At 44.6% G+C, this 23,142-nt stretch overlaps 3 protein-coding genes across 4 annotated transcripts in view; 2 read left to right on the forward strand and 1 right to left on the reverse strand.

The window, feature by feature from the left end:
• Window positions 1-2,172, forward strand: part of LOC118397205 (mitochondrial import inner membrane translocase subunit TIM50) — a 28,566-nt gene extending 26,394 nt beyond the window's left edge. For both annotated transcript variants that reach the window (XM_035791737.2, XM_035791739.2), the window contains 3 exons: window positions 430-586; window positions 667-773; window positions 1,029-2,172. In XM_035791737.2, coding sequence (XP_035647630.1) covers window positions 430-586; window positions 667-773; window positions 1,029-1,127 — 363 coding nt within the window. In that variant the 3' untranslated portion in view covers window positions 1,128-2,172. The remainder of the gene's footprint in view (window positions 1-429; window positions 587-666; window positions 774-1,028) is intronic.
• The window catches only part of LOC127908614 (uncharacterized), a 78,366-nt gene extending 61,295 nt beyond the window's left edge, over window positions 1-17,071 (reverse strand). Inside the window, exon 1 of the mRNA XM_052467357.1 lies at window positions 16,829-17,071. The gene's annotated coding sequence lies outside the window, so the exon portion shown is untranslated. The remainder of the gene's footprint in view (window positions 1-16,828) is intronic.
• On the forward strand, window positions 10,259-21,308 carry LOC118397206 (delta-like protein C). The gene is made up of 9 exons (XM_035791740.2): window positions 10,259-10,565; window positions 10,662-10,901; window positions 11,428-11,488; window positions 11,723-11,980; window positions 12,492-12,853; window positions 12,932-13,148; window positions 18,762-19,464; window positions 19,759-19,876; window positions 19,994-21,308. The coding sequence occupies exons 1-9, from the start codon at window positions 10,515-10,517 to the stop codon at window positions 19,997-19,999; spliced, it is 2,016 nt and encodes a 671-aa protein (XP_035647633.1). The 5' UTR covers window positions 10,259-10,514; the 3' UTR covers window positions 20,000-21,308.
• The last annotated feature ends 1,834 nt before the right edge of the window (window positions 21,309-23,142 follow it).

Here is a 23,142-nt window from a genome sequence, read left to right on the forward strand (position 1 = left end):
AGCATAGGAACTGAAGTGGTCTGTGGTCACCACCTGCAGAACCACTCCTTTATTGGGGATGTCTTGATAATTGCCTATAATTTCCACAAGTTTTCTATTCCATTTGCACAACAGCATGTGAAATTTATTGTCAATCAGTGTTGCTTCCTAAGTGGACAGTTTGATTTCACTGAAGTGTGATTGACTTAGAGTTACATTGTGTTGTTAGTGTTCCCTTTATTTTTTTGAGCAGTGTGTGTGTGTGTATGCAAACCATTACATTTATTGATGAACTAAGATGATTGCAAGGCATTTTGTGTATTTCTCCGATCGTCACAATTACCTTTTTTAAACAATGAAAGGGATGGATTTCATTTTTAACTCTATTCTTTAGATGCATTCCACTTCAGAGAGTCTTGTAACTCAACTCTTTTCCACCCTCCCCTGTAGGACGTGTCGTGTCTGAACCGGGATACCTCCAAGGTGATAGTGGTGGACTGTAAGAGGGAAGCCTTCAGCCTGCAGCCTTTCAACGGTATGGCGCTGACAAAGTGGGACGGCAACTCAGAAGACCGAACACTCTACGACCTAGCTCATTTCCTCAAGAGTAAGTGTGTGCAATGTAGTGAGTGTCGACCAACCAGTTCCTTCCCAGACACGCTATTCACTCATGTTTTTCTCCGGCAGCCATTGCGCTCAGTGGAGTGGATGACGTGCGTTCTGTGCTGGAGAACTATGCACTGGAAGATGACCCCGTAGAGGCCTTCAAACGCAGACAAGCGCAGCTAGCACAGGTACAGTCCAAACAAACCCAATGTCCAGGAGCAATGGAAGACGACTAACGAATACACTACCATTACCAACCAAGAGAAGTGTCCTCATTCTCAAGAAACATTACATTTTCTGTAGGAAAAACATTGTGACTGTTGATGGCTTGATGCCCTTTTATCCATCTATTTTGTGAGCACTTTAGAGCTATAGTCTGTTAGATACTGATGTAACTATAGATACGTGTGTGTGTGTGTGTGTGTGTGTGTGTGTGTGGACAGGAGGAGGAGCAGAGGTTGGCTGAGCTGGCCCAGCCGAAGAAGCAGGGCATCTCCTTGGGCTCCATCGCTGGACGGTTCTGGCGCTCCAAACAACAGTGAGTGGCCCTCTCTCGCACCCACCAATCGCAGCCCACCCCTCTACAGTGTCCGGCCAAAAGGATGGCGGGCTGCAGTCACTCAGCGGGGTGGGTGGCGGGCGTCTCTCGACGCGTGGGGGAGGAGACAAGGAGAGACCATCCAATCAGCTGAACTTTTGACTATCACAAGCATGTCTTGGGGGGGCTGGAGAGGAGCAAGGGTCCAAAATAACATTCTGGTACCTCTGTCATCAGCAAAGTCACTTCCTGGATCTCAGATGCTCAGGTGAAGGTGGCGCATGCCCCCCCCATCTGCTTTCGTTGGTCCTCTGTTGGCACTGACGTACACAAAATGGTGCTGAGTGGTTACAGACATTATTGATTAAACCGTTTCAGTCCACATTAGTTCGTCCACTTCTACTGCCCACCGGCTGGTCATACGGGGAACTGACCAGAGAACAGTGCTCTTATCTGCAACTCCATGCACTTGGATCTGGTGCTCCGGAATGATGGAGTTTGATCAGCTTTGTGAAACAGTTTCCTTCTTTTTTTATGTATATCTAAGACAAAGCTTGTCAGGGTTTAGGATATGAATGTTATTAAACCTGTTGCACTCTGAGACTCTAAGCTTATCTCCACCAACAAGAAGTCCTTGCTTGGACAGGCGCTGTTGACGCCAACGGGACTTTGTGCAACAGAGGCTGGAGCTTGCGCTGTAGGAATGAGTGGGAGAGACATTTTCAGCAAATCAAGGCAAGCCATGTGAAATTGGGCTGGTGGCACGCATACTAAGTGAAAATGGGATCCTGATGTCTTAATATGTGCTTGTTGAATGTTCTGTGAGATTCAGTTTGTGAACCATTCATAGTCCCAAATAAAAAAATCTTAAATCTAGCATCTTGTGTGATTTGGCACAAATGAACATGTAATGTGAACTAGCATCAATCTGGTGTTTTCATGGCAACATGTTGAATCTTCTCTAAATACCCTGACATCTATACTGAACAAAAATATAAATGCAATGTGTCAAGTCTTGGTTTCATGAAATAAAAGATTGGTGAAATGTCGTCAGTCATCCATGAGGTAACTTTTTGTATGGCTCTATTGGTTTACATGTTATCACTGGTTCGAGTCCTGTTTGGAGAACTCAACTGTTAGCAGCACGCTGACGCCTGTTACATTGGCAGATATAATCCAAATCAAATCTGAGATTTAATACATTAACAACTGGAAGACCTTTCCAAGCTGACTTTTTTTTTTTTTTTTGTGGAAGAGGTCATCATGGAATTGTTTGCAGCACATTTCAATACAGCTACATGGCTCTGGTAAATTGGTAGGATACTCCTCCAGAACATTGACTGTTTTTCAGCCATAGGCCTGACTGAGTGTGCCTCCACCAACTCCTATTTACAGTTCTGGTATAGACAATGGTCTGGAGGTAGTCAATGGCCATGTGCCAGAGCATCTCAAGTAGGACTTTAGTAAATGACAAAACATTGTAATTAAGTCATGGGAGGATTAACATCTGACAAACACTGAGCCTCTTAAGTATGTTGCACTAGATTTGTAGTTTAAGGCAGATCTACAGCACAAATATTAGCAATACCTGATTAAAACCTTTAACAATTATATTTGTTTTAGGGATTGGACATAATTTGTGAAGTCACTAAGCCTGAAATCCCTGTTTTGATTTTGCACAAACTAGGAGAAAATAGGTTCATTTAACCAAGTGTATTGTATTATCAATGCATCTTTGCAGCCTATTGTAAAATAGCATTGCGCATGGAGTGGGCCATTAATTGAATATTCATCGAGAGAGGAAATCGCCCAGCGGTCGCAATAATTCGTTTGCATAGACTTTCTTTACAGAAACGCGTGACTTTGTAACGCCAATTGGAATACAACTAGATAATGCAACCGTTTGAGAGTAAGGTGTGAAGGGAGCATGTGATGGCTCAATTCACAAATACATGCAAGTTGTGGGGTGTCGAGGCTTTTTGGTTTACCACCATGCACTACCTAGACAGATGCACACGTGCCAAAATACAAATGGCTACAGGCTTTCTTGGGAAAATGAGTGTGGGAGTTAATCTTTCTTGTAATACCATGGTTATTTAGTTTAAATCAATAATTCGTTAAAATATATCATCTGCAAATCTTAATTAGTGCAATTATCAGCAGTTGGCCTACTGGGTTGGAAGAAAACGAAATTAGATTGTCATATTTTACATTTTGATTTCCTATTTCCTATTGGTTATAGTACTACCGCTGAAGTGACTATAGTGACTGACATACGTTTCTGTTTACAAAGCATGTGACAAATACAGATTTTATTTGAAGTGACGACAATGCACTGGTCCAGGTAATTTTACATAGATCTGGACAAAAGTTACTTTTTTCTGTCTGCTTTAATGAGGTAATTTTCATTACCAGCATAGTTTGAGTAGGCTAGGACAAGTTGGGTCAGAAATGAGAAGGCCTACCCATGTGGCCTGCAAAGGGCAATGTGCCATTTCATTTGAACCAAGCAAAATCTGCTCGTGGATAGGTGCGACCTAACACAACCGACAGTGTAAAACTGCTTAAACTGCTATAAGTGAACATGCACGCGACAGAAAGCCTGGGAATCGGACTGTCTCAGGCTCATGGTGTTGCACTTGACACATCTACAGAATGTGCAAATTCACATTCATAGGCGCCCTATGCCTTCTGCCACCGATTAACACCACTCCAAATGTTCTCGCAGTGCGTCTTTCCGCTCCTCCTGGTTGTTCCCCTCTTTCCTCCTCCCAGTTTAAACACAACTGGTGAGACACACGCCACACCACGACAAAAGTGACGATTCCTACACCATTTGGACATTTGGGCACGTGTGGAGATTTGAGTGGCAAGGTGCTAGAACATTTGCCCAAAGCTGTTCCATAAGGGTTGAAGAAATGGCACAACCTTTTAGATGCAAATCGACCAAATACTTTTCACTTTTTTTTATATATCACAATTCTGACGAGCTATTTCCATGGACATTACGCATGCTAAATACTTGTTAAACGCCTGCTGTGTCATGTCCTGTCGGATATCTGCCTCTGCAAACACAGACATATTACAATTATGCACGTATTCGATCGTGTCATCTGGTCATCGACTTGTTTTAGCATTCTATTCCCTTAGGCCTAACAATTTGTCTCTGATATTCATTTGCATAATACTAGTGCTTGACTTGGGATGGAAGAAGTGCAGGATCTAAGTCGGTCCATTTGTTCACCGAAATTCACAAATGACGGTATGCTATAGGGACCTCCTGATTATTCTTTGTTGACGATTTATACACATTTTGCGGGACTTCTCCGTGACCTTTAGCCACATTTCCATGACACTGGAAAGCTGCTGTCTGATCCCATGTAGACCTACCACCTCCTGCCGTTGTGCCCTTGATCATCAAGGCACTTAGCCCCCCACACAGAAATGCACTGTCATAGTCACATGTGGCCAACCCTCCACCTGGAGAGCTCCTGAGTGTGCAGACTTCGCTTTTTCAACATTACAACCAAATACTTTTGTCTTTATAAAATAATTCAATAACTCAGGGATGAAATGGATAAGGTAGGCTACTTCAAAGGAAGGTATTTCACTTGACATGTTTATAAGGCTCAAATACTCATTGTTTCGTGGAAGATATACAAGTCAGTTATTTGTCAGTTAGACGATTAAACGTATTCTAACGTTGACGCAATTACATGGCTACTGTTTTAATATGGGGATTCTCAGCTTTCCAACGATGTAGATGTATTCGGGCTCTACTGTGCCGTTGGAAAGGCAATATATATTGTATAAAGATACAATTAATAAAGAAAAATTTGACAACTTGGAACAGCGCATCATGCCGTTCAGACTGGAACATTTTCAATGTGCACTATCTCGAACAGCCTATAGTTAGTTAGTCAGTCAGTCACAGATTCAGAGACAAGCGGCGAATAAACTTCAACAAAGCTGAATCAGGAAATGAATGTCCACCCTCCATTGCTATTCAATGAAAATCTCGCCTTCATTCCGCTTTGGTCAACCTTTTTTGCCTGTGTGTGACTCTAGGTCAGCGATAGGCTACTTTGTTTTTATAGAAGAGCCAGTACTCAACCCCTAAAATTAGAAATGCCGGACAGCTCCGGCCCACTCATGCTGCCAAACATACCCTTGTAAAACTGACCATCCTACCAATCCTCGACTTTGGCGATGTCATTTACAAAATAGCCTCCAATCCCCTACTCAACAAATTGGATGCAGTCTATCACAGTGCAATCCGTTTTGTCACCAAAGCCCCATATACTACCCACCATTGCGACCTGTACGCTCTCGTTGGCTGGCCCTCGCTTCATACTCGTCGCCAAACCCACTGGCTCCATGTCATCTACAAGACCCTGCTAGGTAAAGTCCCCCCTTATATCAGCTCGCTGGTCACCATAGCATCTCCCACCTGTAGCACACGCTCCAGCAGGTATATGGTAACCCCCAAAACCAATTATTTCTTTGGCCGCCTCTCCTTCCTGTTCTCTGCTGCCAATGACTGGAACGAACTACAAAAATCTCTGAAACTGGAAACACTTATCTCCCTCACTAGCTTTAAGCACCAACTGTCAGAGCAGCTCACAGATTACTGCACCTGTACATAGCCTACCTATAATTTAGCCCAAACAACTACCTCTTTCCCAACTGTATTTAATGTATTAATTTATTTTGCTCCTTTGCACCCCATTATTTTTATTTCTACTTTGCACATTCTTCAATTGCAAAACTACAATTCCAGTGTTTTACTTGCTATATTGTATTTACTTTGCCACCATGGCCTTTTTTGCCTTTACCTCCCTTCTCACCTCATTTGCTCACATTGTATATAGACTTGTTTATACTGTATTATTGACTGTATGTTTGTTTTACTCCATGTGTAACTCTGTGTCGTTGTATCTGTCGAACTGCTTTGCTTTATCTTGGCCAGGTCGCAATTGTAAATGAGAACTTGTTCTCAACTTGCCTACCTGGTTAAATAAAGGTTAAATAAATAAATAAAGTCAAGCACTGCATAATACCATGCTTCCGCGCCGCATGCTCTGCAACAAAATCAATGAGTAGTATTTTTCGTAATTTTTCCGACTTTAGTGTTCCGTATTTTTCGTTTACGCATTTGGCTACAGGTCCCATGAGAGCGTAAATACGCAAAACAACATGTTCTTATGATGTTACATTTTGTCATTATTTCAGGCAATTATCTGCTTTCATTGACTTCAATGTGGTTTTGGATAGAAGGCTTAGTGCCATGGACTTAATAAAAAGGTAATTGTTGCCATTCATATCCTATCAAACGTGTCATACCACAACATGCTGTCGTATTAAAACCTCACAACTTGCATTGTTGTTTTGGTTAAATCAATCTCGTACAAGGATTGCGTTCCGTCCGGTTGTGGATACGCATGATGGTAACTTTTATTGGTTACAGAGAGCACTTCATATTTATTTGTCCTATGTCCCGAGTTGGAACTCAATCCGCGAAAGCACCCGGTCCGGATAACTATCCAACAAAATAATGATTTTTTTTTTAATTTGTAAATTTTATTTTACCTTTTTCTTTTTTTTTTTTTTGTGACGCGCTTCAGCGGAAGCGTGCCAGGGGTAGTCAGGACCAGCGGAGGCACGCGCTGCCCTCATTAGAATTACAATAGATGAGCGCAAAGGATGAGGAACAGTTTGCAAATGTACCCATTGTCCCTGTAGACCCCCGCAACAGCAAGCACACCCAGTCTACTGACACACGCGCCCCATTAAAACATTAGATTGTAGGCTACAGAGAATGTCGCTGTTGTATGGAATTTATGGTTCTTGTTCTTCCTTTTACGTTTTTAATTACGCATTTAAATTCTTATTGTAACACTGCATGAATAAGGAAATGTTCTACGCTAATGATATTAAACTACACTCCCCTCGTCTGATGTATTTAGGTAGTTATTCCATTGCAATAGCCTACATTCAGAGGTTTGGATAGAACGACCGAGTGGGGAACTGTTCATGTTATCACAGAGAGCATATGGCGGACACACTCCACTTAACTGGAAGCCACTTGAGGGCCACCCGCACCATTACGGAGATGCGTAAACAGATAGGGGCGGCGGGTGGCCTAGTGGTTAGAGCGTTGGACTCGTAACTGAAAGATTGCAGGATCGAATCCCCGAGGTGGCAAGGTAAAAATCTGTCGTTCTGCCCCTGATCAAGGCCCCTGAACAACCCACTAGGCCTTCATTGAAAATAAGAATTTGTTCTTTAAATGACTTTCATAGTTAAATAAAGGTTTAAAATATATGCCTAGCAAAAACGGTATAACACAGATTCTATAGGCCTACCTACTATGTGGAGTAGAAATCAAATCACATTTTATTGGTTACATACAACAGTGCATTAGGAAAGTATTCAGACCTTTTGACTTTTTCCACATTTGAAGTTACAGCCTTATTCTAAAATTGATTGAGTATATTTTATCCTTCATCAATACCTTCACACAATAACCTCATAATAACAAAGCAAAAATAGTTTTTTAGAAAACGTGGCACATAAATGAACAGATCTTATTTTCAGACCCTTTGCTATATGAGAATTGAAATTGAGCTCGGGTGCATCCTGTTTCCATTGATCATCCTTGAGATGTTTCTACAACTCGATTGTAGTCCACCTGTGGTACATTCAATTGATTGGAAATTATTTGGAAAGGCACACACCTGTCTATATGAGGTCCCACAGTTGACAGTGCATGTCAGAACAAAAACCAAGCCAAGAGGTTGAAGGAATTCCCCGTAGAGCTCTGAGACAGGATTGTGTCGAGTCACAGATCTGGGGAAGGGTACCAAAACATTTCTGCAGCATTGAAGGTCGCTGAGAAAACAGTGGCCTTCATCATTCTTTAAATGGAAGAAGTTTAGAACCACCAAGACTCTTCCTAGACCTGGCCCCCTAGCCAAACGGAGCAATCAGGGGAGAAGAGCCTTGGTCAGGGAGGTGACCAAGAATTCAATGGTCACTCTAACAGAGCTCCAGAGTTCCTCTGTGGAGATGGGAGAACCTTCCAGAAGGACCATAATCTTTGCAAATCTCCACCAATTAGGCCTTTTATGGTAGAGTGGCCAGACGGAAGCCACTCCTCAGTAAAAGGCACATGACAGACCACTTGGAGTTTGCCAAAAGGCACCTAAAGACTCTCTCAGAGCATGAGAAACAATATTCTCTGGTTTGATGAAACCAAGACTGGACTATTTGGCCTGAATGCCAAGCATCACATCTGGAGGAAATCTGGCACCATCCCTTTTTCAGCAGCAGGGATTGGGAGACTAGTCAAAATCGAGGCAAAGAAGAACCGAGCAAAGTACAGAGATCCTTGATGAAAACCTGCTCCAGAGCACTCAGGACCTCAGACTGGGGCGAAGGTTCACCTTCCAACAGGACAACTACCTTAAGCACACAGCTAAGACAATGCAGGGGTGACTTTGGGACAAGCCTCTGAATGTCCTTGAGTGGCCCAGCCAGAGTCCGGACTTGTACCTTATCAAACATCTCTGGAGAAACCTGAAAATGGTTGTGTAGCGACGCTCCCCGTCCAACCTGACAGAGCTTGAGAGGATCTGCAGATAAGAATGGGAGTAACTACTATGGGGTATTGTGTGTAGATTTGAGGGAGCAATTTAAAAATCTATTTTAGAATATGGCTGTAACGTAACAAAATGTGGAAATGTCAAGGGGTCTGAATACTTCCCGACTGCACTGTATGTGTATATATGTGGGGTGGCTGTATAGACCATAGGGACAGTATATGGGTAGAATATGTAGTATATCTGAAGGACTAGCATAAGCACAGCAATAATTCAATATGATAGGCCTTGACTAGAATATAGTATATACATATGAACTGTTTTACAGTGTGTAAACATTATTTAAAGGGACCAGTGTTCCATGACTATGTACATAGGGCAGCAGCCTCTAAGGTGCAAGGTTGAGTAACCGGGGATAGCCATCTAGTGACAATGACTACATTTCAGGACTGGGCAGGGGCCAGCTAGTGTTGACTATTTAACCGTCTGATGGCCTTGCGATAGAAGCTGTGTCCCAGCTTTGATGCACCTGTACTGACCTAATGAGGTACAGGGTTCATTCATATTGGCCGATATCATGCGCATCTCCTGCCTGCATGCACGCGCGTAGGCCTAATTGTATCGGTCTTTATAGGCCAACATTTTAATTCAACAAAAGTGGAATGGATTGGTTAATCTGTCATGATTGTAGGCTGCTTACTCTGCCTGGACCCGAGCAGCATGATATCTGGCTGATTTGCCTGGGTCCTTTCATTAGCTGTGCTGTTGTGTAGGATAGGCTACCTCATATGTCCAGTCAAAAACATTGCTATTAGACAGTGAAAGTGCCTACCTATGGAAATTATTAACATTGCCCTTCTGACATTGGGTGCTTATTACCTGATTATTACGCAACGAAGACGTAGTGTAGCCAGCCTATGGAAGGAGAAGGTGGGATGCATAGCCAGGTGCCGTTGATTATAATACAGCTGGAGTCATGACCCCCCACTCCTTCAGTACTACACCTCCGAATCTTTCGATGGCACAATAAAATATCTCCCTCAAGTTTGCTGGCATGAGGACACGCGTCAAAACAATTACAATTCTGGGGCCAATCAAATGTTGACCCTATCCTGCTTACACAGCAAACCTACATTTCCCCATCGGTAAAGTGTATTCAACATTGCATGTGTCCAGTACTTTCAATTTACTACATATTGAAATCAATGTCTGATCAAACTATGTCTGTTTTTTCAATCACACGAGTTTAGGTTCGCTCTCTTAGCAGTCAATGTGCGCAGTTCTTTCAACGTGTATAGGCCTATAGCCTATTTCTTCACATTTTCATTCAGCTTTGTGGTTGAAGCATCCATAGAGTCTTACATTTAAATGGGTTTGCATTTCGTTATATTACCCTATCCAATTTGGTGACAAAGCACATCGTAAACAGTCCCCAAAGTCTGCACATCTTTTGACACACTCCCCCTCCAGTGCGCCCGCACCCTCCCCACTCTGATACTGGAAGGCGGTATAAAATCCCTGGCGCACGCTCCACTACACGTTACTAAAGGTAGAAAGAAGTCCAGAGTGCAACTGCTCCGCGGAGCAAAATGATTTTATTTTCGTTGTGAGCTCAATTTCTATTAATTTAGTGTTGTCTGAAGACCCCAAAAAAATCTCCCAAGAAGTGCGCTCTATTTCGCACGTGATTTTTTTTTTCTCTTGTTTTGGGATTCAAGACAGTTTTCCTCTATTGGATATCTGGCGCTGTCCGCTATACTTTCATAGCAGAAGAAGAAACAATTCCCGCAATGGCTCATTTGTTATTCACGTGTTTTTTGGCGTTGCTATCAACGAAACTGGTGAGTACACATGCAATATTCATAGTTATGTTACGTGTTGGTAACCTGTGCAATTGCGCTTTTTACCCACTAACATGTACTTCATCATTCTTGTAGGTCGAGTCGTCTGGTGTGTTTGAGTTGAAAGTACACTCCTTCAGTAGTACCCGAAGTGTCTGCAAACGGTCTAGGGACTGCCAGATATTCTTCCGAGTCTGTCTTAAACATTCTCAAGATGTCATCTCATCTGAGCCCCCATGCACATATGGCATGGGACTGACCGAAATCTTCAGTGCTGACCAGAGCTCCATCTCCAGTAGCGAACCCATCAGAGTGCCTTTCCATTTCAAGTGGCCGGTGAGTAGCCTACTGTCAACATACTCAATATACCATAGAGCTGATGGGAAATTCAAGGTCCAATGCAGCCGGTTTTCTCACTATCAAATCATTTCCTGGTAACAATTAAGTACCTTACTGTGATTGTTTTCAAAGAATTTGTCAAAAAGAAATGAAACTAGCTTCTTAGTATAAAGAGCAATTTCGCAAGTGAGAATTGTGCTAGGACTGACTGGGAGTAGGGAACACTCTTATTTGTCGAACTAATTTACCAGCTGGTGATGTCACCAGGCAGGCCAAAACTCCATCTCACCAAAACAGGCTGATATTTCAGGCAGTCTTTACCTCTTACACTAAAAGGGCATTATCATAATTTTCAGAGTTTCACTGTATTATTCCAACATGGTATGGAAATATATTTAAAACACAGGAAATCACTGCACTGGGCCTTTAATGGTTAATGCCAGGTGGCGGAGTTTTCACTTTATATAATCTCGCCTCTTACAGCTTTTTGACAAAGTATATATTTTTCCTGTGTGGATTGAAGGGTACATTCTCGCTTATTGTTGAAGCCTGGAACGCAGAGTCCTCCGACGGACAGTCCACAGGTAGGTAGCCTTCAGTGCCCACTCCCTCTAGGCCGTGGAAAGTGACTTTGATATTCCTCTAATAGTGATTCCCAGCACAAGCGTTTTGAGTTATAAAACACGTTTTACATATTTATAAAAATGCGGTAACATTTAATTAGACATATAGATATTTTAAAGCTATTACCTCAAGATTGGATTTTATGAATGCATTTTATTTTTTATCTACTTAGTGTCGCTCTCTCTCTTTAATAGAAAACCAGAACAACTTGATCAGCCGCTTGGCCACCCGTAGAAGACTAGACATTGGCGAGGATTGGTCACAGGATGTGCATTTTGAAGAGAAAAGTGAACTTCGTTATTCTTACCACGTTGTCTGTGATGGACACTACCACGGTGAGAGCTGCTCAGACTACTGCCGTCCCCGTGACGACCCTTTCGGGCACTACACTTGTGATGACGCGGGCGCCAGAATGTGCCTGTCGGGTTGGAAAGGAGAATATTGCTCAGAATGTAAGTGTACAGAACGTTTTTTAAATGATGAGGCCAATTCTTATTCTATTTTTTTACCGGCTGTTATTCAGATTAATATACTTCTGTGTGTATATATATATATATCAGTAAAATGCTTTTTTAAAAATCTCATAAATGACTGTTTTGCGCCACTGATTTGTGCTGGATGTGCACAGCGCGTGTAATTTCAATTCTTGAAATAGTTAATTCTGACATTTCAACGACGTCTTCTGGTGAAACTTAGGCTTCTGTCGATTCAAATATAGAGTTTGTCTGCATCTTTTGTTCGGGCCAACAATGGAGCTGAGTTTATGGTTTAACAGGGACACGCGTCGGAACTTAATGTGCGCTCCCTTGCATGAAAAACTATGGCATGTGTTTCTTTTGTGTGTCTACCAGCTGCGTAGTTTAGTACTTAACAAATACTTGATGTGTCTGAGCCCAGTGAAAGGGGATTGTTTTGTGATCCGAAAGGGGCACACTCATTCTAATTTTCTCTCCATCTCCAAAGCCATCTGCTCGTCTGGCTGCAATGACAAGCATGGTTATTGTGAGGCCCCAGACGAGTGCAAGTGCCGCCTCGGGTGGCAGGGACCCCTCTGTGAGGAGTGTGTCCGCTATCCTGGCTGCTTGCATGGCACCTGTGGCCAGCCGTGGCAGTGCAACTGTAAAGAGGGCTGGGGAGGACTGTTCTGCAACCAGGACCTCAACTACTGCACCAACCACAAGCCCTGCACGAACGATGCTCCCTGCACCAACACAGGCCAGGGCAGCTACACCTGTACATGCAGGCCGGGCTTCAGTGGGAACAATTGTGAGATCGAAACCAACGAGTGTGACAGCAACCCCTGCAAGAACGGTGGCAGCTGCGATGTAAGTTCTGCCATAACTGCGGCTACTACTCAAAGTCTTTAATTGTCCTCTATGAAACGCTAACATATATATTTCCAGGATCTGGAGAATGACTACACCTGCACATGCCCCCAAGGCTTCTACGGGAAGAACTGTGAGATCAGTGCGATGACCTGTGCCGACGGGCCCTGCTTCAATGGTGGCACCTGCATGCAGCAGGTGACCGGTGGTTACTCATGCCGCTGTCCTGCCGGCTACATGGGCTCCAACTGCGAGAAGAAGATTGACCGCTGCAGCAATGGCCCCTGTGCTAACGGTAAGAATTCCTCCAACAGCACAACCACTGACTGTGTGAGGGAAACCTACCAGGACTTCTGATTGTTATAATGGAGCACTGGCGACCCGTCATTCAGGGCAGGTGGAGCTCTTTTGAGCCCCACATTCTTAGCAAAAAAAAAATAGCTTTCCTGTTTTGCATGTTATTTTGGCATTAATACGTGTCACATACCAGTTTGCAAACAATGTAAGAAATATATATATATCATAGCATTAATAAAGCCGCATTTCAAACATGGTCTCTTTTTTTTGTTTTCTTGAGTAAGACCGCTACAAAATGCAGATGTTTCAGCCTAGCGCATTGCTTTCTGTGGCGGGGCAAGCCAGCCGAAAATATAGAGCGTGGCCCCTTGATTGGCTCAGTTTTCTGTCACACATTGGGACCCTACGTCAATATCAACTCTTAGGGTCGAGCTAGAAAATTCAAGCCCCTTGGGTGCTGCTATAGAGTTATATTAGAAGTACCCATCCAAGAAGGCTCAAGGTAATTTGCCAAATATAAAATTACCTCAAATCACATATCTACAGTAGCTTTGATTGGACTGATCATGTCAACATCATACTTTCAAAATCTTAGCTAGCAGTCAGCATCATGAATCAAGTCGATAATCTACTGGCAAATCCTTTTTAATCCTTGTTACATTTACATTTTACATTTAAGTCATTTAGCAGACGCTCTTATCCAGAGCGACTTACAAATTGGTGCATTCACCTTATGACATCCAGTGGAACAGCCACTTTACAATAGTGCATCTAAATCTTTTAAGGGGGGGGGGTGAGAAGGATTACTTTATCCTATCCTAGGTATTCCTTAAAGAGGTGGGGTTTCAGGTGTCTCCGGAAGGTGGTGATTGACTCCGCTGTCCTGGCGTCGTGAGGGAGTTTGTTCCACCATTGGGGAGCCAGAGCAGCGAACAGTTTTGACTGGGCTGAGCGGGAACTGTACTTCCTCAGTGGTAGGGAGGCGAGCAGGCCAGAGGTGGATGAACGCAGTGCCCTTGTTTGGGTGTAGGGCCTGATCAGAGCCTGGAGGTACTGAGGTGCCGTTCCCCTCACAGCTCCGTAGGCAAGCACCATGGTCTTGTAGTGGATGCGAGCTTCAACTGGAAGCCAGTGGAGAGAGCGGAGGAGCGGGGTGACGTGAGAGAACTTGGGAAGGTTGAACACCAGACGGGCTGCAGCGTTCTGGATGAGTTGTAGGGGTTTAATGGCACAGGCAGGGAGCCCAGCCAACAGCGAGTTGCAGTAATCCAGACGGGAGATGACAAGTGCCTGGATTAGGACCTGCGCCGCTTCCTGTGTGAGGCAGGGTCGTACTCTGCGGATGTTGTAGAGCATGAACCTACAGGAACGGGCCACCGCCTTGATGTTAGTTGAGAACGACAGGGTGTTGTCCAGGATCACGCCAAGGTTCTTAGCGCTCTGGGAGGAGGACACAATGGAGTTGTCAACCGTGATGGCGAGATCATGGAACGGGCAGTCCTTCCCCGGGAGGAAGAGCAGCTCCGTCTTGCCGAGGTTCAGCTTGAGGTGGTGATCCGTCATCCACACTGATATGTCTGTCATATGAAGATAAATAATTAAGAGAATTGACCATTGGACATAAATATTACATAACTTGGAAATCGCACATTGAACCATGAGTGTTTTGGAAGGAATCCGTGGCTAACTGCAAGCATTGCAAATCAATCACTAGCCTGCTATTTAGTGGAGTGGCTGTGTGGTCCCAAGTCTAAGATTAAGGGTCTCTTTTCCTAGTTTAAAATTATACACATTCAACATTGGCCATGCTGTCAATGAAGCATGATTTATGCCGCGCTCAAAACAACTTAACTCGGAACGGCAAAATCTGCCTTTAGTGAGTTCAAGACAACTGGGAACTCGGGGGGGGGGGACAAGCTACAACTGGGGAAAATAGGTTTTGAACTTTCATCCAACTCGGAATTGTACATTTGGACCTCTGGCCTCTTTCTAGAGCTACAACCTGAAGATCACTGACCTCATCATGATTCAACCTTTTTTTCCCATGAGAACCCAGTTGTCTTGAAAGCACCATAAATTCAGAGAATGCCAGACTTTGATGACAAAGTTTGATGACAAAATTTGCCCACGATGGACTGCCGCGCCACCTTCCTGTTCAAGAGAGCACAGCACAACAAGGTGAGTCAAATGTCTTGTATGCTGCTGCATTTATGATGTAATATGCCAGCGATCTATACTGTTGCTAAGAAAGTAATATTTAGTCTGTTGTGTAGTAAGATGTTAGTATCCCATGTGCCTCACCCTAATCCTTTGGTCTATATTCAGCTTAATTTCACCTACTGTTCTGCCTTGGTGGTGCACATGTAGCCTCTAACCTGTTTCGGAGAAATGTAATCATCGAATATTGTAAGAGCTTTCATTGTCTGTTTCTTTGCCTCCTTTATTTATCCTACGATTCTGACATGGTGTACAGGGAGAACACTCTAAGAAATGCGCATGTTCTGAATTCTGTCGTGGTACATTTCAAAAGTACTGAACATTTACATTACATTTAAGTCATTTAGCAGACGCTCTTATCCAGAGCGACTTACAAATTGGTGCATTCACCTTATGACATCCAGTGGAACAGCCACTTTACAATAGTGCATCTAAATCTTTTAGGGGGGGGGGTGAGAAGGATTACTTTATCCTATCCTAGGTATTCCTTAAAGAGGTGGGGTTTCAGGTGTCTCCGGAAGGTGGTGATTGACTCCGCTGTCCTGGCGTCGTGAGGGAGTTTGTTCCACCATTGGGGGCCAGAGCAGCGAACAGTTTTGACTGGGCTGAGCGGGAACTGTACTTCCTCAGTGGTAGGGAGGCGAGCAGGCCAGAGGTGGATGAACGCAGTGCCCTTGTTTGGGTGTAGGGCCTGATCAGAGCCTGGAGGTACTGAGGTGCCGTTCCCCTCACAGCTCCGTAGGCAAGCACCATGGTCTTGTAGCGGATGCAAGCTTCAACTGGAAGCCAGTGGAGAGAGCGGAGGAGCGGGGTGACGTGAGAGAACTTGGGAAGGTTGAACACCAGACGGGCTGCGGCGTTCTGGATGAGTTGTAGGGGTTTAATGGCACAGGCAGGGAGCCCAGCCAACAGCGAGTTGCAGTAATCCAGACGGGAGATGACAAGTGCCTGGATTAGGACCTGCGCCGCTTCCTGTGTGAGGCAGGGTCGTACTCTGCGGATGTTGTAGAGCATGAACCTACAGGAACGGGCCACCGCCTTGATGTTAGTTGAGAACGACAGGGTGTTGTCCAGGATCACGCCAAGGTTCTTAGCGCTCTGGGAGGAGGTCACAATGGAGTTGTCAACCGTGATGGCGAGATCATGGAACGGGCAGTCCTTCCCCGGGAGGAAGAGCAGCTCCGTCTTGCCGAGGTTCAGCTTGAGGTGGTGATCCGTCATCCACACTGATATGTCTGCCAGACATGCAGAGATGCGATTCGCCACCTGGTCATCAGAAGGGAGAAAGGAGAAGATTAATTGTGTGTCGTCTGCATAGCAATGATAGGAGAGACCATGTGAGGTTATGACAGAGCCAAGTGACTTGGTGTATAGCGAGAATAGGAGAGGGCCTAGAACAGAGCCCTGGGGGACACCAGTGGTGAGAGCGCGTGGTGAGGAGACAAATTCTCGCCACGCCACCTGGTAGGAGCGACCTGTCAGGTAAGACGCAATCCAAGCGTGGGCCGCGCCGGAGATGCCCAACTCGGAGAGGGTGGAGAGGAGGATCTGATGGTTCACATTATCGAAGGCAGCCGATAGGTCTAGAAGGATGAGAGCAGAGGAGAGAGAGTTAGCTTTAGCAGTGCGGAGCGCCTCCGTGATGCAGAGAAGAGCAGTCTCAGTTGAATGACTAGTCTTGAAACCTGACTGATTTGGATCAAGAAGGTCATTCTGAGAGAGATAGCGGTAGAGCTGGCCAAGGACGGCACGTTCAAGAGTTTTGGAGAGAAAAGAAAGAAGGGATACTGGTCTGTAGTTGTTGACATCGGAGGGATCGAGTGTAGGTTTTTTCAGAAGGGGTGCAACTCTCGCTCTCTTGAGGACGGAAGGGACGTAGCCAGCGGTCAGGGATGAGTTGATGAGCGAGGTGAGGTAAGGGAGAAGGTCTCCGGAAATGGTCTGGAGAAGAGAGGAGGGGATAGGGTCAAGCGGGCAGGTTGTTGGGCGGCCGGCCGTCACAAGACGCAAGATTTCATCTGGAGAGAGAGGGAAGAAAGAGGTCAGAGCACAGGGTAGGGCAGTGTGAGCAGAACCAGCGGTGTCGTTTGACTTAGCAAACGAGGATCGGATGTCGTCGACCTTCTTTTCAAAATGGTTGACGAAGTCATCTGCAGAGAGGGAGGAGGGGGGGGAGGGGGAGGAGGATTCAGGAGGGAGGAGAAGGTGGCAAAGAGCTTCCTAGGGTTAGAGGCAGATGCTTGGAATTTAGAGTGGTAGAAAGTGGCTTTAGCAGCAGAGACAGAGGAGGAAAATGTAGAGAGGAGGGAGTGAAAGGATGCCAGGTCCGCAGGGAGGCGAGTTTTCCTCCATTTCCGCTCGGCTGCCCGGAGCCCTGAACAAATAGTCAATATAACTATGTCCATCCTTGCTGGCTCAATGTCTTAATCGAGAAGATTGCCTCTAAATCTCTCTTGGACCCCTTATGCCATAATTTGTAGATGCAGGACAGGCACGGTACAAAATACGATTGGCTCAGATGGATATAAGGGGTGAGATAAAGCTGTCATTATGAGGTGGTAAAAAACTATTCTTAGAATGTTGTGGGCTATTTTGTCCCCCCTGGGTCCTCATTAGCTACACTGGAGCTGTACTTAATGAGCAGAAGCTTATCTGTAATCGGCTAAATTCCTGTTGGTATGGGAAACAAATATTCACAGTTCTATTCCAGTCAAAAGTTTGGACACCTACTCATTCTTGGAATTTTTTAAATTTTTTGTTGAATAATAGTGAAGACATCAAAACTATGAAATGACACATGGAATTAGTCACCAAAAAAAGTGTTAAACAAATCAAAATATATTTGAGATTCTTCAAATAGTTACCCTTTGCCTCGATGACAGCTTTGCGTACTCTTGGCATTCTCTCAACCAGCTTCACCTGGAATGATTTTCCAACAGTCTTGAAGGAGTTCCCACATATGCTGAGTACTTGTTGGCTGCTTTTCCTTCACTCTGCGGTCCAACTCATACCAAACCATCTCAATTGGGTTGAGGTCAGGGATTGTGGAGGCCAGGTAATCTGTTGCAGCACTCCATCACTCTCCTTCTTGGTCAAATAGCCCTTACACAGCCTGGAGGAGTGTTGGAACATTGTCCTGTTGAAAACAAATGATAGTCCCACTAAGCGCAAACCAGATGGGATGGCGTATCACTTCAGAATGCTGTGGTAGCCATGCTGGTTAAGTGTGCCCTGAATTCAAAATAAATCAGTGTCATCAGCGAAGCACCATCACACCTCCTCCTCCATGATGGCTGAAAACTTTTGACTGCTACTGTATGTTTGCCTTCCACAAGAAGCTTTGACACTCATATCTGCACTCATACCCCCCCCTGTCTGTCCATCTTTCTAACAGGTGGCCAGTGCCTGGATCTTGGCCACAGTCTGATGTGCCGGTGTCGTCCTGGCTTCACTGGGCCGCGCTGCAAGATCAACAACGATGACTGCGCCCACAACCCCTGCCGCAACGCCGGTACCTGCGTGGATGGCATCAATGACTTTACCTGCACCTGCACCCTGGGCTTCACCAGCAAGGACTGCAGCATCCGTGCCGATGCATGCTCCGTCTTCCCCTGCCAGAATGGAGGCACCTGCTACACCCACTTCTCCGGACCCGTGTGCCAGTGCCTGGCCGGCTTCATGGGATCCCGTTGCGAGTTCAGCCTCAAACCCACTGCCAAGCCCAAGGCAGATGGTTTGCCTGCAGCCTTGGTTGTCTCCTTTGCCCTGGGTCTGGTCACCCTCACCCTGGTGGTGTGTGCTGCCATCGTGGCCCTAAGCCAGATGAGGCATGGGAGGAAGGCCACGGCGTCTTCTGTTCGTAACGACCTGGAGACTTTCAACAACCAGCCCATAGGTGGTTCCAACCCCCCGTCCAGCCTCCGAGAGAAGGAAACCTTCCTCATCCCCGGCGGCCATTACAAGGTGTCTAATAAGGATAAAGCGCTGACCTCGGCCCCCGCAGACAAACATGGAGACAAGGCGGCTTACAAGCAGAAGATGGTTGACTACAACATGGCCAAGGAGGAAGACTGTCATGCGAAGAACAAATGTGACCGGTAGGTATGCCTCGCCAAACTCAAACGGTACTGTGCCAATGAAGCAGTGTGTGATCACCAGTGCCCTCGAGTTGGATGGAATGCTTGTATTTCCTAGTGCACCCTAGAAGGGCTTTCTACTAGCAGACATGTTACAACTTGATCTCTCACTATGTAGTGCTCAGGCTTTATCAGGTTTTCTTTAACCCACAACATTCTATTGGAGATCACAGTTTCTGTTGTTGTTGTATGATTCCATTGCGCCTGTGGAACCAAACATGACCTATTTTCCCTCCCTATATCTATTTTCAACAGGAAAAAATCAGAAGGCAGCATAATAGTTCCACCAATGAGCTTCCCTAAAGGCTTGTACCACCCAGTCTTCGTCATCCAGACAGAACAGCAAACTGAACAGTGTGTCTTTGCTACTGAGGTAAGCAGCTCCACCCATTCAAACGGGTTATTGTTAAGAGTTCATGAAGGAAGTTATTGTCAAATAACTTTCAAGATTTGATTGGTAACTTTCTCCCTCATCATTTTCCCACCTTAGGTTTAACAACAGTATTCTGACACCAGGAGTACCTTGACCAACAAGGGCTTTGCCTGACCATGTTTACAGTCTTTCAAAGACAATTCAAAATAATTGAAGAGGATATATTAAATCAACATGTATTATTTAATATTTATTCATGCTGCTCATTAAAAATGAACATTTTTCACAACATTGACAATGTTTGGATACAACACGTGAAAAGCGGGAGCTGGAGAGTAGAATGTATGTTCCGGCATCATTTGCACTATATTTTTAAATATAATTTGCTTTCCATTTAAAATGAACAAAAATAAAACTTTCCTCGGAAGAGGGCCAAGGATTCACCAATTACAGAGAAGCAGGACTTTTTACTCTCTTGATGCCTTATCGAAAAGAAAACGACATCTCAAATAATCTTTTTACAACCCATGAATAAGATGCCACTACAATTCACTTGAGAAACGGAAGTAACAGCAAGGACATTTTCGTGGCCTATTTTCTATTTTTTTACTGTCAAAGCGGGAAACAATGTTCTAGCTGTCAAAGAACTGAAGATGAAGGTTTACTGAAAGCTTAGATGGACAGTTGGCTATAAATATTGGAGTCTGGAGTGGCCGGATGTCATATCTTGGCCTTCTGGTCCCTAAACTGGACTCCCTTTACATTTGGAAATGAATCACCAATGTGAGAGCATTACAAAATACTTAGGGAAGTCAATCTTATCAAGTGCCTGATCTTTGAATTATGCTATGACTTAAGGGAAATGGTACTGATCTTACACACTGACATTTCTTTATGTGTTTGTTTGATACTCTCTTTTTTTATTTTTACAAACACACTAGAAAGTCTTATATGATCTGGTTGACAGTCGTAGTGCATTGTACAGTTTTTTTTTCCCCTTCATTTTTTTTTCTCAATGCCTTTCAATATACAACTTCCATCTGGTCAAACACCCAGTGCTTTATGACATTCCCTTGACTTGAATGAAGTGTGTTGTGCATAAAGACTGCTTCCCCCGATGACGGAATATCATATCGTTTTAACCGACAGTGCTGGATCTTGAAAAAAGTATTTCTTTTTTTTTGCAGAATGAAGGACTCCAAAGAGGGGTTGTTCTTTTTCGTTTGAAACCAAATAGATTTTTAATATTTGTATTATTGTCCTCTTTAATTTAACAATGCAATGTGTACATAACCATGAAATATTCTTTCTATTTAATTTGTTTGTACATCATTTGTATTTATGAAGAGAATTGTATATACGTCTATGTTATGTGCTTATTGTCACAAAGTCCCAAAAATATATATTTTTCATAATAAATCAGAAAAAAACATTCATGTTGTCTTCCCACTGGGGTTTGGGGGCTTTGGGCTGCTAGCATGATGTTTATGGTAAGTAGATGGGACATGGGGCTCAAGTCGATGGGGCCCATTTACTTTTGTTGCTGGGCCCGCTGAACCCACCTAGATAGCAGGGATGTTGGCCTCCCATAGAAAGGCAATCATGTGGATGGCACTAGCTAGCAGATTGTTGCCTAGGAGGCGGCTGCGGTGCTGTTTGGAGATGCATCATCCAGGGATTAATGTGCCATCTAGAAAAGGGAGAGATCTTACGGAGCGGTTTCTCTAAAGCCTTTGGCATAGTTCCCACAGCATACATTATCTGGCTCTAAAGACCAGCTCTAATCCATCTCCCTGATGCCTGTGTATATATATGCTAATTCTCTATCCCCCCTTTGGATGAGACCCTGTATTGTGCATAATAGATTAAAGGAGAAGCGTATGTTAACAAATCAGCATCCTCTGCACCACTGCTCCTAGTGTCGTGTGCTGACCGCTCATGGGATCAGATTTCTAACATCAGTTCTGAAATCTGTTTTATTTTCTGTATTTTACTCAAGCAATAAGCACCACGAGAGGCTGAGATTGAGTGTTCCAGTGTTGGAGGAAGATTCGTTGAGAATAACCTGCCTCTCAAAGACCCCTCTCCCCCTCTTTCAGAAAAAAAAATTGTGAGGGAGAAGAAACTGTATAAATCGGGGGAGCACTTATGCTGAGAGCTGGGAGGGACTAAATCAAATGAGACTTTATTTCAAGTGCATTTAAAGTTTGATTAGATTAGCTAAAGACCCTTGAATTAAACACCTCCCTCTGCAACTGTATCCTGGATTTCCTGATGGGCCACCCCCATGAGTTGAGAGTAGGCAACAACACATTTGCCACACTGACCCTCAACACGGGGGTGCTCAGGGGTGTGTGCTTAGTCCCCTCCTGTACTCCCTGTTCACCCAAGACTGCTTGGCCGTGCACAACTCCAACACCACCATTAAATTTGCAGACAACACGATGGTGGTAGGCCTGATCACCGCCGATGAGAGGTCAGAGACCTAGCAGTGTTGTTCCAGGACAACCGCTCCCTCAACGTCAACAAGACAAAGGAGCAGATCATGGGCTACAGGAAAACCAAGGACCGAGCACACTTCATTCACATCAACGGGGCTGTAGTGGAGCAGGTCAAGAGCTTCAAGATCCTTCGGTGTCCCCATCACTAAGGAATTATCACGGTCCACACACCCCAACACAGTTGTGAAGAGGACGCGACAACGCCTCTTCCAACTCAGGACGCTGAAAAGATTCGGCTTGGGCCCTTAGATCCTCAAAAGGATCTAAAGCTGCACCATTGAGAGCATCTTGACGGGCTGCTTCACCGCTTGGTATGGCATCTGCTTTGCATCCGACCGCAAGGGGCTACAGCGGGTAGTGCGTAAAGCCCATTACATCACTGGGGCCGAGCTCCCTGCCATCCAGAACCTTTTATACCAGGCGGTGTCAGAGGAAGGCCCTAAAAATTGCAGAGATTCCAGCCACCCAAGTCATAGACTGTTCTCTCTGCTAATGCATGGCAAGCGGTACTGATGCACCAAGTCTGGAAACAACAGAACCCTGAACAGCTTCTACCTCCAAGTCAAAAGACTGCTAAATAGGTTAACTATTTCACTATCTGCTTTGACCCCTTTTTGCACTAACTATTTTGATTCATCATAGCCTTAAGAAAGTATTCAGACCCCATGACTTTTTCCAAACATTTTTACGTTACAGCCTTATTCTAAAATGTATTGAATATGTCTTTCTCCTGTCTACAGTTGAAGTCGGAAGTTTACATACACC

Source organism: Oncorhynchus keta, chromosome 18 (assembly GCF_023373465.1).
Source record: "Oncorhynchus keta strain PuntledgeMale-10-30-2019 chromosome 18, Oket_V2, whole genome shotgun sequence".
Classification (NCBI taxonomy): domain Eukaryota; kingdom Metazoa; phylum Chordata; class Actinopteri; order Salmoniformes; family Salmonidae; genus Oncorhynchus; species Oncorhynchus keta.